The 12,472-nt window shown below is 33.0% G+C and overlaps 1 protein-coding gene across 2 annotated transcripts in view; it reads right to left on the reverse strand.

The window, feature by feature from the left end:
* Positions 1-385: 385 nt before the first annotated feature.
* PLOD2 (procollagen-lysine,2-oxoglutarate 5-dioxygenase 2) overlaps positions 386-12,472 on the reverse strand; it is a 61,805-nt gene continuing 49,718 nt past the window's right edge. The window contains exons 13-20 of one of the 2 annotated variants that reach the window (XM_026664709.2): positions 11,565-11,706; positions 10,436-10,498; positions 7,820-7,933; positions 7,583-7,648; positions 5,579-5,683; positions 4,385-4,531; positions 2,637-2,762; positions 386-1,394 (exon numbers count right to left, since the gene is read on the reverse strand). In XM_026664709.2, coding sequence (XP_026520494.2) covers positions 1,239-1,394; positions 2,637-2,762; positions 4,385-4,531; positions 5,579-5,683; positions 7,583-7,648; positions 7,820-7,933; positions 10,436-10,498; positions 11,565-11,706 — 919 coding nt within the window. In that variant the 3' untranslated portion in view covers positions 386-1,238. The remainder of the gene's footprint in view (positions 1,395-2,636; positions 2,763-4,384; positions 4,532-5,578; positions 5,684-7,582; positions 7,649-7,819; positions 7,934-10,435; positions 10,499-11,564; positions 11,707-12,472) is intronic. The other variant, XM_026664716.2, reaches the window with a different exon arrangement.

The raw sequence follows: 12,472 nt of genomic DNA on the forward strand, positions 1-12,472 counted from the left end.
AAGTAGTTCTTATTTAATTTTAAAAAATATGATTAATACATGTTTATTTATGCCTGAACTACAGGCAAAACCATATTATTCAATGAATAATAACCATCTCCTTGGGAGTATGTTGCTCAATGAACCATATTCACTATGAAGTAGGAATACTCTTTTTAAAACGAACTTATCCATAGTGTTTCAGTATAATGAAATTCCATAAACATCATACAGTGGTTGAAGTAAACATATCTGTTAAAAAGGATGATTGTTAATGTTTGGAAAATTAAACCTTTTTTTAAACAAAAAAACCCATCTGCTATTGGTGTGTGTGTGTGTGTGTGTGTGTGTGTGTGTGTGTGTGTTAAAAGGGTATGTATCTTAAAAAACCAGCCATACTAAAAACTTATTTTAAATTTTTATTTACCTTAAAATATACGCACTTTAGCACCTCAGATTTGACTTCATAATCTTTTTTCAAGTGAAAATTTTAAATTACAAACAGTAGGCACAGCAGAAATATTTAAAACTGTTCCCTTAAAAAATAAAGGCAAGTCAAAAACCTGAATTATTTATTTGTTTGTTTTTAAGAACAACTTCAGCTTTTTGGTATCCTGATACAACATTCAAGTAGTTTTTAGGTAAGAATGAAGAATTTGGTTTCTGAGGTTACTTGGTCTTCTAAAGTTTTCTCAAACTGAGGGTTTCTATTGTCAAGGCTGGAGTTTGTACACGAAGTTTGTTTAGAAAAGCTCAGGCCAATCAAAGAGCAAAGATACTTAAGTCAAGACTTTCTTTTCCCAGTTAAGGCACTTTAAAAAGTCTGTGTATAAACCAGGCACAGTTTTTGGGTCAATGCTTTGCCTTTATCTATAATGAACTAGATCCTAATAACAATATGAATAATTATCCAATTTCTTTCTTTAAAAAAAAATCAAGACATGCAGCTTGCTATTTAGACAATTACCAAGTGGAAAACCCATATTAACACTTTTACAGAGTGACCACATTAAAGACCTTCCACTCCTTTAAAACAGGAAGACCAGTAAATTATTTTTATTTTATTATATTTGCATTTCAAGGTTCAAAGCAGATGTTTTATAAGTACTGTTTTTTGTTGTCTGTTTGTTTCCTTTAAAACCTTAGCCCCAAATAAAGCAGCTGTCTACAAAAAGCTTCCTTTGTCATTCGTCTTCTGGGAGAAAAAATATAAATAAAAGTTTGTTGTATGTTGTCTCTGAATGGCCAGGAAAATAAAATTAAGGGTCGATAAAAGATACTGCAATATATCTTGTTCCTTTCAAAATTGGAAGTCCTTCATGTAAATGAGTAAGTCTTCCTGGATGCATGAAACTCCATCCTTTTCTAGGTGATTCAATTGAACAGTTGTATCTCAGAAATTTACATCCACCTCCCTATAAGAAATAAGTCAGAAATATCATCTTAAAGTCTTTAAGTAATACCAAAGAAGTCAATAAAAACAAGATCCTCTCAGTAAAATGTATTGAATGAAATAACGATTAATATTACCATCCCATTTTCAAAGTATATTATTCTGGAGCAGCTGTAAATTTGGTTTAAAGACTTATACTTATATACTGTTCCTTAGTGCTTTACAGCACTCTGAAAAATTTACAATGTCAGTACTCTAACTTTCTATATTTACATTTTCCTTGTGTTAAAATTAGATGATATACAGATTTTATCCAGTAGTTATTTTCTTGACTTACAACTCTAATTCCTCCCACCCCCACCCTACTAGACAAAGTAGTTGAAACGGAGTTTTGAAAATAGATTAACTATAATACAATGAATTTCAACATACATAAGGGGGACCTTGCAGTTTATATCCAACATAGTAGGTGACTCAAAGTCAGTCATTAGCAATCACCTTATCTTCTTGTAGAAATAAAATGATCAAATACCCATTTTTGGCCACCAAAAGAAAGCAGTTGCATTCACAAGAATGAATAGCTAAAGGTGTTCAGTTGAGACATACATCTGATACTGACAAGCTAAGGGTGAATGAAACTGTCCATTTGGCCATAACTAACAGAATAATAGAGTTGGAAGGGACCTTGTAGGTCATCTAGTCCAACCCCCCGTTCAAACAGGAAACCCTATAACATTTCTGACAAGTGGCTGTCTAGTATCTTCCTAAAAGTCTCCAGTGATGAAGCACCCACAATTTCTGAATGCAATCTGTTCTATTGGTTGATTGCTCTCACTGTCATAAAAATTCTCCTTATTTCTAGGTTGAATCTCTCCTTGATCAATTTCCATCCATTGTTCCTTGTCTGGCCTTTGAGTGCTTTTGGGAAGTTTTACCTTCTGGGGAGTTTTACCCATTTATTTCCTAAAGTGGAACTTCAAAAAAAAAAAAAAATCAGGCCCTATCAGTAGTACTATTTTCATACTGGACATCTTTATTAGCAATACAGTCTATTACTTATTTCAAAACTTAATATAATAACATGATTGAACATTAAGTCTCTGTACTTTAGTGTTTACAAAAGCCTAATCCAGAACCAGCTTTTCTGATTGTTGGATCAGTTTCTTATGTTAATCTTCCAGCAGATATCCTACAAATAGTTGTGTGGAAATGAGCTAGAGATTGAAAAAACAGCATCAGTTCCCTGGATGCAAGCTAAACTTACTTGAAAATCTTCTCCTACTTTGTTAAGGGCAATGTTGATGGTAAATGTTGATGAGTCATGGTGAGGTCTGAGAGCACGCTGTCTTTCAGTAGTATATTTCACAACAAAATTCAACAAGGCATGACCCTGGAAAAAAAAATACATGGAGAATTTAAAAGGTATACTGTAACTTGTCATGAGGGGATTAATCAGTTTTGGATGCTCCAAGACTGGAGGTTTTTAAGAAGAGATTGGACAACCATTTGTCTGAAATGTATAGGGCTTCCTGCTTGATCGGGGGTTGGACTACATGTCCTCCAAAGTCCCTTCCAACTCTGTTATTCTGTTAATTGAGCAGCCACACAAACAAACACACCCGCAACATTGGTGATGGGGTGTGATTATTGCTCCTTTGGATGATAAGTTCAATTTATTTATCTTCTTGAATTGCACTTCTCCACTTCTGTTGTTTTTCTTTTTAATGCAAACGCTGCAGGTTAGCATCTGTTATATTACTATTACTACTAAGAATGTTGCTATTATTATTTATGAATAAGTATTATCCATAAGTAATAATGTTATTCATATTCAGATGAACCCACTGTATAATCTGGGAGTCCTCCTGGATGAATGACTTCTGTTCAAGGAGCATGTGGCAGTCATGGCTAGGAGAGCTTTTATTCAACCATGTTGTGCACCAATTTAACTCCTTCCTGGATCGAGAGGCCTTTCTTTCTGTCATTCATGCCACGGTTGTCTCCCATATGGACTACTGCAATGCATGCCACATGAGGCAGCTGGTACAGAATACAACTGTGTGACTAGTTTTAGGTGTCCCTAAAATTGCACACATAACACTTCTGTTCCATGAGCTGTATAGGCTGCCAGTTTGCTTCCAACTCCAATTCGAGATGTTGGTTATTACTGTTAAAGCCCTTCATGGCATAGGACCATGTTACACGAGGAACTGTTTTGCCTCTATTTCATCAACCCTTCACTACCAGACAAGCAGGGAGGGTACGTTGCATACCCTATCAGTTAAAGAATTTTGACCGGCAGAGTTTAGGAAGACAGCCTGTTCGTTGCCCTATGGAACATATGACCTGCCTCTCCAAGTGACATGGGGAACTAAGAGTGGCATGCAATCCTCAGGGTGGTTGCTGGCTTGAGGATGCTACCTCGATCTTTTTCAAATTTTGTAATTCTTAATTTTTAACTTTTTAAAATGTTATTTTGAATATTTTTAAGTACATTTCTTTCTATGTTTTTTTTATTTATAAGCCACCCAGAGTTACTTAAGTGAGGTGGGCAGAGCAGAAATAAGATTAAACAAATAAATAAATCCTCAACGGTATGAGTTAATTATTCAGTTTATTTATCTACTAAAAAGAACAATTTCATAATATATTATTATCATTGTTTAGCTTGTGCTTTAGAACATGAATAATTTGCTTTTTTTCATGAAGAAAAGGGTAAATGGGTAAATACAGAGACAACATGAGTAGGGTTCAAAATCACTGCAGTCCTGTCTCACTTGTAACCACATATGCTTCCAGTAACAAAGAGAGACTGGGCAAAGGCGAACAGGCCCAGTGATACCACTCTTTGCATATTTGGACTCCAAACCCTTAGAATAATTAAATGAGACACAAATAAATTTCCTTAAATATCAGCCATAAGTTATTAATAAATCAATTCAAGCTTTAACATATGAAAAATTAAGAGTTTAAACTATGTTCTACTCTATTAAGTTTTAAAATTTAACTTGCCTTTGTATAGTAGCCAGCAAATACTTTTAGGGTTACAGGTGCTATGAATTCTCTGATAAAATGCAACCACACATTTTCCAGGCCAATTTGCCTCATGTGAATGTCATCTGTTGGAACATTTTCATAGCCTCCAGAAATGCGGCTATCCTAAAACAAGATGTAATGTAGCATATTTTATATGAAATGTTTCATCTCTTTTATTACTACAGCTATAAATAAAGGAACATGAATCTTTGTAATTATTAATTCTTAACATACGCCAATATCTAGAAACAAAATACTGATTTATCTAGAGCATAGTATATAGAGTATAGCTCAGTTTTTTTTTACAACCAAATGGCAGTTGCTGTTCATATCAGTTTTATTGTGTAATCTACAATAGAGGACGAAAAACATTTTTCCATTAAACTTTTTGATAGTTAATACATATACTTTTATTGTAAATTAGCTTGAGAGTTTGATAGCCAGTATAAAAAATTCAATACTTTCAGTTCTAAATAAACCTTTATAGTTATAAACTGTCAACTGATTAAAGAGTTTTTGGATTATTAATCATCCATTTAATAAACACACTAACTTCCTTTAAAAGAAGTGTTTCTTCTTTATTAAATTTTATATTATACCCTTGTGGGTTGCTATAAAAGTTTAGTATGCATTTTATGTAATGTAATCCGAATCAAGCTAAACTCTTATGTGATTATACAACAAGTGTTATACATAGAATCTCACTTAGTATTGTCTACAGAGACTATTAAATCTTTAAGAGAAGAAAAGAGAAGAGTTTTTCAGCCAGAGATTAAACTTGATGCAAAACTCCATGCAAAACTACTGCTAAAATAGTTATGAAAAATAATCATATATTTATGAATAACTATTAAATTAACAATTAAAAATTGCAGCCAACCTTAAAGCAAAGGACATATTTGTTGTTCATGATGTTCCTCAATATCACAGACATTAATAAAGTTCTTCCATTTCTTTTCTGGCCTTTGTTTATGGGCTTTAGCAATGAACCAAGTGGCTAAAACTGGATATCAGAACCCAATAGGATCTTCCCTAACCTCATGCACTAACACATTCTGCCTTAGCTGTCACATAACTTGATTTTACTTACCTTATATCAGCATTATGAATTTTAAAGCTGCTATTAAAACTAAACATAAGTTCTAAAAGTGTCCATGAAATGATTCTTACATGATGTTTTCCACCAGACCACTGGCCAAAGTGTTCCATTTCCTCTACTAGTTCATTGCAGGCTGTTTCAGAAAATATGGGGAACCAAAACACATCTGGGCAGGGCTATAAGTTAGAAATAAAATGCACATACATTACAATGGACAGCATTTGGCACTCTATGCATTATTTGATAAGGCAACCACTCATATTTTTTATTAGTACAGAAGGGATTTTATAGTTTACAATTTTGTACCAGCTCTCGCTTACAATTGGAAAATATATGTCATTTCTTGTCTTGCACTTGGTGGATTTAATAAAATAAAATAAATAAAATAATACTTTATAATGCACTAGACCAGCTATATAATTGCTCTTGTGTAAAATATATAATTATCTGGAAGGAAAGACCATTTCAGTGGTGGCTTGGGTCTGCTTCCATGAAGTAGTTTCCTCTCAAATGCCCACAAATATGTAGCCTTTCTGCCCTTCTTATGTTTGAGCAAGATACGTATTTCTTTTCAAAAGCCTGAATTAAGTCTATGAGACCAGCAGTTACAATAATCTTTACCAGGTTGAATTATTCTGAAATGTGACCCTGGTGACTCTACATTTGGGCTGTGTAAATGTTTGGAAAGAGATTATTTACAACATATGGGAATCCATATGAAACAATGGTCTCTGAAACACTAAAGCAGCGGTATCTTTTCCTGGTTTCATGCAACTTTTTGTACATCTCCATATGCAAGTACCATATGCAAGACACAGCCACGTTTTATGCATGCTTTGAAAGGAGGGGTTTTTATATACCGCCCTCCCAAAGCTGACTAAAAATGCTTCCAGGATGTGCGATTTTTCATGCACATTGCACATTAACTGCAGTGTTTGCTGAAGTTACCCTGCCTGAAATATATTCAGGGCTGACTTGAACTGGGTCTAGGCTGGGTAGTTTCAGCCAGAAATTCTCTGACTGCTGCAACATTTTCTTAAGTTGCCTAGCAGAGAAACATATTGGTTGGTGCTGCCCCTGGTTCATCTTCTGCAAGAAAAGTCCTGTAGGGAGAAAGCTGACAATGAGTGTAGACCAGTACAAAGCAACAAGGCTGCTTCTTAGTTAGAAACAAAGGGCCAGAACATGGGTGTTTTTTAATTAAAAGCAAGAGGGTCATGAAATTTTGCAGGATAGATTTGAAGAAGTCCTTTACTCAGTGTTTGCTTATCTGTTGCCAAAACAAAGCTCTCATTTCAAAGGGTGTATTGTTCCTACCATGTTAGAAAACAACAACAATGCATCTTATATAAGCTCACGGGGTGACTTTTTCTAGACTTAGGGTCAGATTGTGCTGTGAAGAGTCATATTGTATGTTAACAGTAAACTGAACGGTAATGTAACTGTGGAGTCTTTGGTGCTCTCTTAGTTTGATTGCAGAACAAACAGTAGCAGAAATGTGATTTCTGCTTTATTTTGGAATGAGAAGGAAGGTAACATATACATTAAGTTCCCTAAATTCAAACCAACTATACTTTTGTAACTATAGCATATGACAAAATGTTTCCACTTGGTTTCCCTGAAACACCACAAGACTCTCTGCACTTAACAATATAAACTTATGTACAAATACAGATTCCCATATAACATATGTAATTTACATGTGGTTGAATTTTCAACAAACCAGAGCGTACCAGGGAATGAATTGCTGTTCTTGAACCTTTTTCTCTCATCAGATGTCACCACACAGAAACATTTTTCTATCACTCTCCAGAGAGATTGGAGGGGGCTTGATCTTATAGGATTTAGAAGCCCAGTTTTGGAAAATGGAGACAGAATTATGAATTAAAGTTTTCCTAAAGATATTCCTTTTCAAAAACCACATAACAATGACTATACAAACATGTTACTGATGCTCTTTAAGCATCAGTAAATTAATAATACTAACTCCATATTAAACCTACAGAACAGCAGAACTCTTAATCATGCTTTAAAATTCCATTGCAATAATTTAATTGAGGAGAATTTCTAATTACCTGTTCTACTATACTTTCAGTAAAAATTTTGGAGTAGTTGGGATTTATGTAATTTTCCTTCCAATCCTGCAAAATATAGTTTGGAAAAAAAAAGATAATACGTGAATTATTTTTAATGTTTTTCAAAGCTCAAAGAATCAAATAATTTTTCACACTTAATACAGATAGTCAGTATAACCAAATGATGATTTCACACACAAGTCTGATAATTATTTCAATTCATAATTCAATACATACCACGGGATTTTCAAAGATCTGCCAGAGGTCATTGTTGTAGTGAGAAGTATTGTAGTTAGCAGTTGATACAAGTCTCCCAAATTCATGTCTGTTAGTGAGGTACATAAATATTCCCTATTATTAAAGAGCAGAAAAAATATGTTAGTTAATATATATATAATAATTTAAAATATTGAAAAAAACTATCAGCTACATACAGATCAAGGTCATTGAAATCAATGGGGCTCAAACTATAATTTATTTGTGTTCACAAGATTACTTTATATTTTTTCCTTTGTTCATACTTTTGCTTATCTAACCAAAGTGCGGTCCTTCACATCTTTAAATCAGTACAACTTATTTGATGGAAAATAAATGGGTTAAAACTGTAAATTGACTGTCCTTAAGAAGTGAGCAAGCATGGATTCTAACATGTATACAAATTATTCAGTTCTCTCTCATATGTAGCATGTATTTGCAGTGAAAAGCAATAATAGTTTGTTGTACCCTTCTGTTACAAAAATACACCACACCACTGTCCAGTTTTATGTTCCATTACTTTTGATGGGAAGCATTACCATAGAACTGGAGAAATGCAGTGGTAGCACATGCTTCTAACACAGGTGTATTTAAAAGTATGAGATTATGTCTCATAAAAAATGAAAAAAAAAAACCCACTACAAGCATTCTTTGTTATTATAGCACAAAAGAGCTGCAATTGATATCACAAGATTCAGGAAGAAACCTGCTATGGAAGAACAGGTTTTCAGGATCAAAACTAGATAAGAATAATTGGGCAATTTAACTTCAACATAAACCACAATAATGAAAACACTGAGTTATAGCTATAAAAACCCTTACACTAGATTTTTCCCGATACCTACTTGAATTTTATTTTGAATTTTATATTGTTCGTACATTCAACTTCATCTTAATTTTAAAAGTTAACATCTTGTCACTCTATGGGCTAAAAATAAGAATCACTCTCATGCAATATGTTATGGTTTCATATTCATTAACTGAATGACAAATTTAGCATTTCAAAAGCAGATAAAAGTTATATAAAATATATTAGCCTCAATGAAAAATTATCCAAAATCCCATCAAATTTTATAATTGAAATTGCACTGTAATGGAATATAATAATCTACAGCTGCTGTTATTAGAACAACGACTTAAAATGTATGTAAAATGTAATATAGTTTGACTTCCATCACTGGATGAGCAAATGCTTTGGTTTTGATTTTAATATATAATTTGCACTTCCTTAGCCAATTTACAATTATATCACAATAATATTTGAACAGCTTTCTAAATTCATAGACCTATTCTTTAATTTAAAAAACCTATATGAAAAGTTAATATTAAAGAAACAGTCCAGAATTGTATATATTAATAAAATGCTATAATGGTAGCTGTTTTGAAAAACTGTACATACAGAATTGAATACACTATTAGGAATATTTATAGAATTGTATGCATTAAAATAAGTTTATAAGGAATAATATGAAACAAAAACTAGGAAAAACTGATTGAATTGAGAGTAATTTATATAATGTTGATAAAAGGGATTTAGACATATTTTAAACTGAATGGACATGAAAATCCACTTTTGGCAATAACACTATAAATATGTAGATATTTTAATAGTTTCATAAAAATACATATCATACCAAAAGTGGTTTGTATGTTAGTGCAATAATAAAGTTTCCAAGAGTATTTTAAAGGAAAAAATTCAAAAATATATTGACTTGTGTGTTCCATATATGATATCCTAAGCTCAGTAGTATGCTGGTAAATATTTAAGAAATAAGTCTGCTGTCTCTATTTTCCATGCTACACTGTGTTGCTAACAGATTGCTAGGCATCCTGGCTCAGCTTTGCTCTCGACCAGCTTACAGAATTCCAGAAAAGTTAACCAATAGTTATTGTGACCAGAGCAAGCCAGCTCTGAAACACAACTGTCTAAGAAATCTTATAGCATCTCTCAATAAGAACTAACGAGGGCTGATGGGAAATGTAAGCAGCTTACAACCTAATGCTGGAAGTTACAGCACTAATATGTGGCATCACCACCACATCACCACTTTATTAGTATCAGAAAGGAAGTATCAAGACATGTCTAAAAAACTAGCTAATATATCACTATGTAATCAGTAGTAATAACTGCTTCCTTTCCACCATTTATTTCTGTTGATTGTTTAGATCTGTTAACCATATTGTATCTGTTAACCTCACTGTTTGGCAGCCTATAGTTCTAGAATGTCAAGTGTCTTTCAATTTCCCTTTCTGTAAGCTATATTTCTTGATTACATCCCCTAACCCATTTTTAATAACCAAACAGTGTCTGTCTTAAGTTTAATATGCAGGGTGGGGGGGATGTATCTTCTCCAACATTTAGTAACCCTTTAAAAATTCAGTGAGGCCTCCATGTCCATTCTTGCCCTACAACCAACTTAGTTTTTAAAAACCAACATTATTGAGTATACCTCCCACTTTAATATATTTCATGGCTTTACATGATATAGACGAAGTTGTTTGTAAAAACTGTAGACGTGGGCCAGAATGCTGAAGACATTTTTTTTTAAAAAAAGGATATATCGATTGTATTGAAATAAATGATCAAAAATGTGAAACCTTTGGGGGGCTGAGCATATGGAAGGTCTCCACAGAAGGGGAGTCTTTTTCCCTCTGTATGGTCTAAAATGAAGGAGGAGAAGCAGCACATCAGTTGACCTTTCGTTGCTCTCTTTCACATTGTTAGAGCTGTATTAGGATTTCCGCTGCCATGTTAGATAAACAACATTCTTTAATCAAAAACTGGTAAAGGATTGTTACAAACAACATGCAGCTTCAAGCAAAGCTACTAATGTATAGGTTAAAAACTTGATCTGTCAGCTCTTGATGTACTGCAATTAAAAGGAAAAAAATGTGCTGAGCCACAGAACAAGGGTGTTTTCTTCTTTTTCATGAACCATGAAAGGGAGTTAGATTTAATGAACATGAGCACATGTGCACAAGCATAGACTGTTAAAACTGATGCCAGAAAGTTGCAAACAAGATGATATTGACTGAGGTATTCTGTACAATGAGTATGAATAAAATAAAACCATGCCTTGTTAAAGAAGGGAAGAAACTTTAATACTTGCCAGCTTTTCTTGTTCAAGACAGCAAAATTATTTTTCAATGCTACATTGCCTGGAAATAGCTGTCATATGTTTCTGCTCTGGAACTGATGTAAATATCAGTACAAATTACAGATTTACAGTTGTATTCCAGTGATATTCACATGTGATCTTACAATATTACCATCCATTCAATACTATTAACAGTATTATTGCTTTTGTTTGATAAAATTTAATCAGCTTTACAATCATAAAATTAATGGCAATTCTACAATGCAACACTGGGACATTAGTACAATCCACTAATGTACTAATATGTATATAATGTATAGCATTGGAGGTATTTTTTTAGCTAATAATAATTTCAATTTATAAAATGGCAAATAACTATCTATTTACTATCTACCACATGGAGTGGATTTCTGATTCATTATTTTAAAAAATAATTTTGCATCCAAAAAATAATTTTGCATCCAAAACTGGGCAGCCTAATTACAAATGTTTAAGAATACTATAAAAATAATTTCTTTTAAATTAAATGGCTGCCAAGTTGAACAAAAGCTCAAAAAATTGGCTAGTACTTTCTTTTGTGAAAAGAAAAAAAAGGTGACAATCAACTTGGAGCATCACATGCATCTTACCATTTCCCTGGCATTCCTGCACATAGCCATATCAGAATCCAGCTTTTCACGAGAAAAATAATTTATTTCCTTCATCTCAGATCTGAGAGTCTGTCCTTTGATCAAGTATATATTAGCCACATAAGGGACATTCCAGACACCTCTATGGGGGGCAAAATGGCAAAATGATTGGAATTGAAATAGTCATTCAGTTCAGCAAAGTTTTGGACCCAAATCCCCTTGCTTCTCTCTTAATACTCTCAAATAATGTCTTAATACTTTCAAACTTCAACTATTATTTCTACTTAATATGAAGTGTAAAACTATAGTTAAAAGCTTTGGAATGCACCAAGAAGATACCCAGCTTCCTGAGTGATTAATATCCTGATTTCTTCCAAAAGGGTTAACTTTAGAGATGATTAATTGATTAAATTTGCATATAAATTTATTAGGGCAAGTTAAACACCAACAAACAATATTTCCTATTATTATTCAGCATGATTTTATTCATTCATCAATTTTCAAGTTGCAATGCTCAGTTTCTATCTTCTATTTGAACATCATCTCACCAGTCAATAACTGCACATATATAAAAATTGCATTAGCAGTTAGTTTGCTGTAGTTAGCCTATCAATGAACCAGAATAAAACTATGATAGGAAGACAATCATTTTCATGGTTGTTACTCTGCTTTGGAAGAAGTCCACAAAGCAAGTTTGCATTGCTGAATTTTACAGAACATTCGTTCCTTTCCAAGAAAATCAAGTTCTTGTGGAATATCTGAAAATGAAATGCACATTGTAAACAATTCTGAAATTAATTTCCATAAGTAGATGTAATTTGTTCCATGTTCCAGTATACTACTTCATGCAAAAGCAGTTTTATAAAATTCAACAATCCAAGGGAAACACAAATTATTTTAATTGTAAT

Source organism: Notechis scutatus, chromosome 4 (genome assembly GCF_049901735.1).
Source record: "Notechis scutatus isolate UNSWTSFEM ecotype Mainland chromosome 4, rNotScu1.2, whole genome shotgun sequence".
NCBI lineage: Eukaryota > Metazoa > Chordata > Lepidosauria > Squamata > Elapidae > Notechis > Notechis scutatus.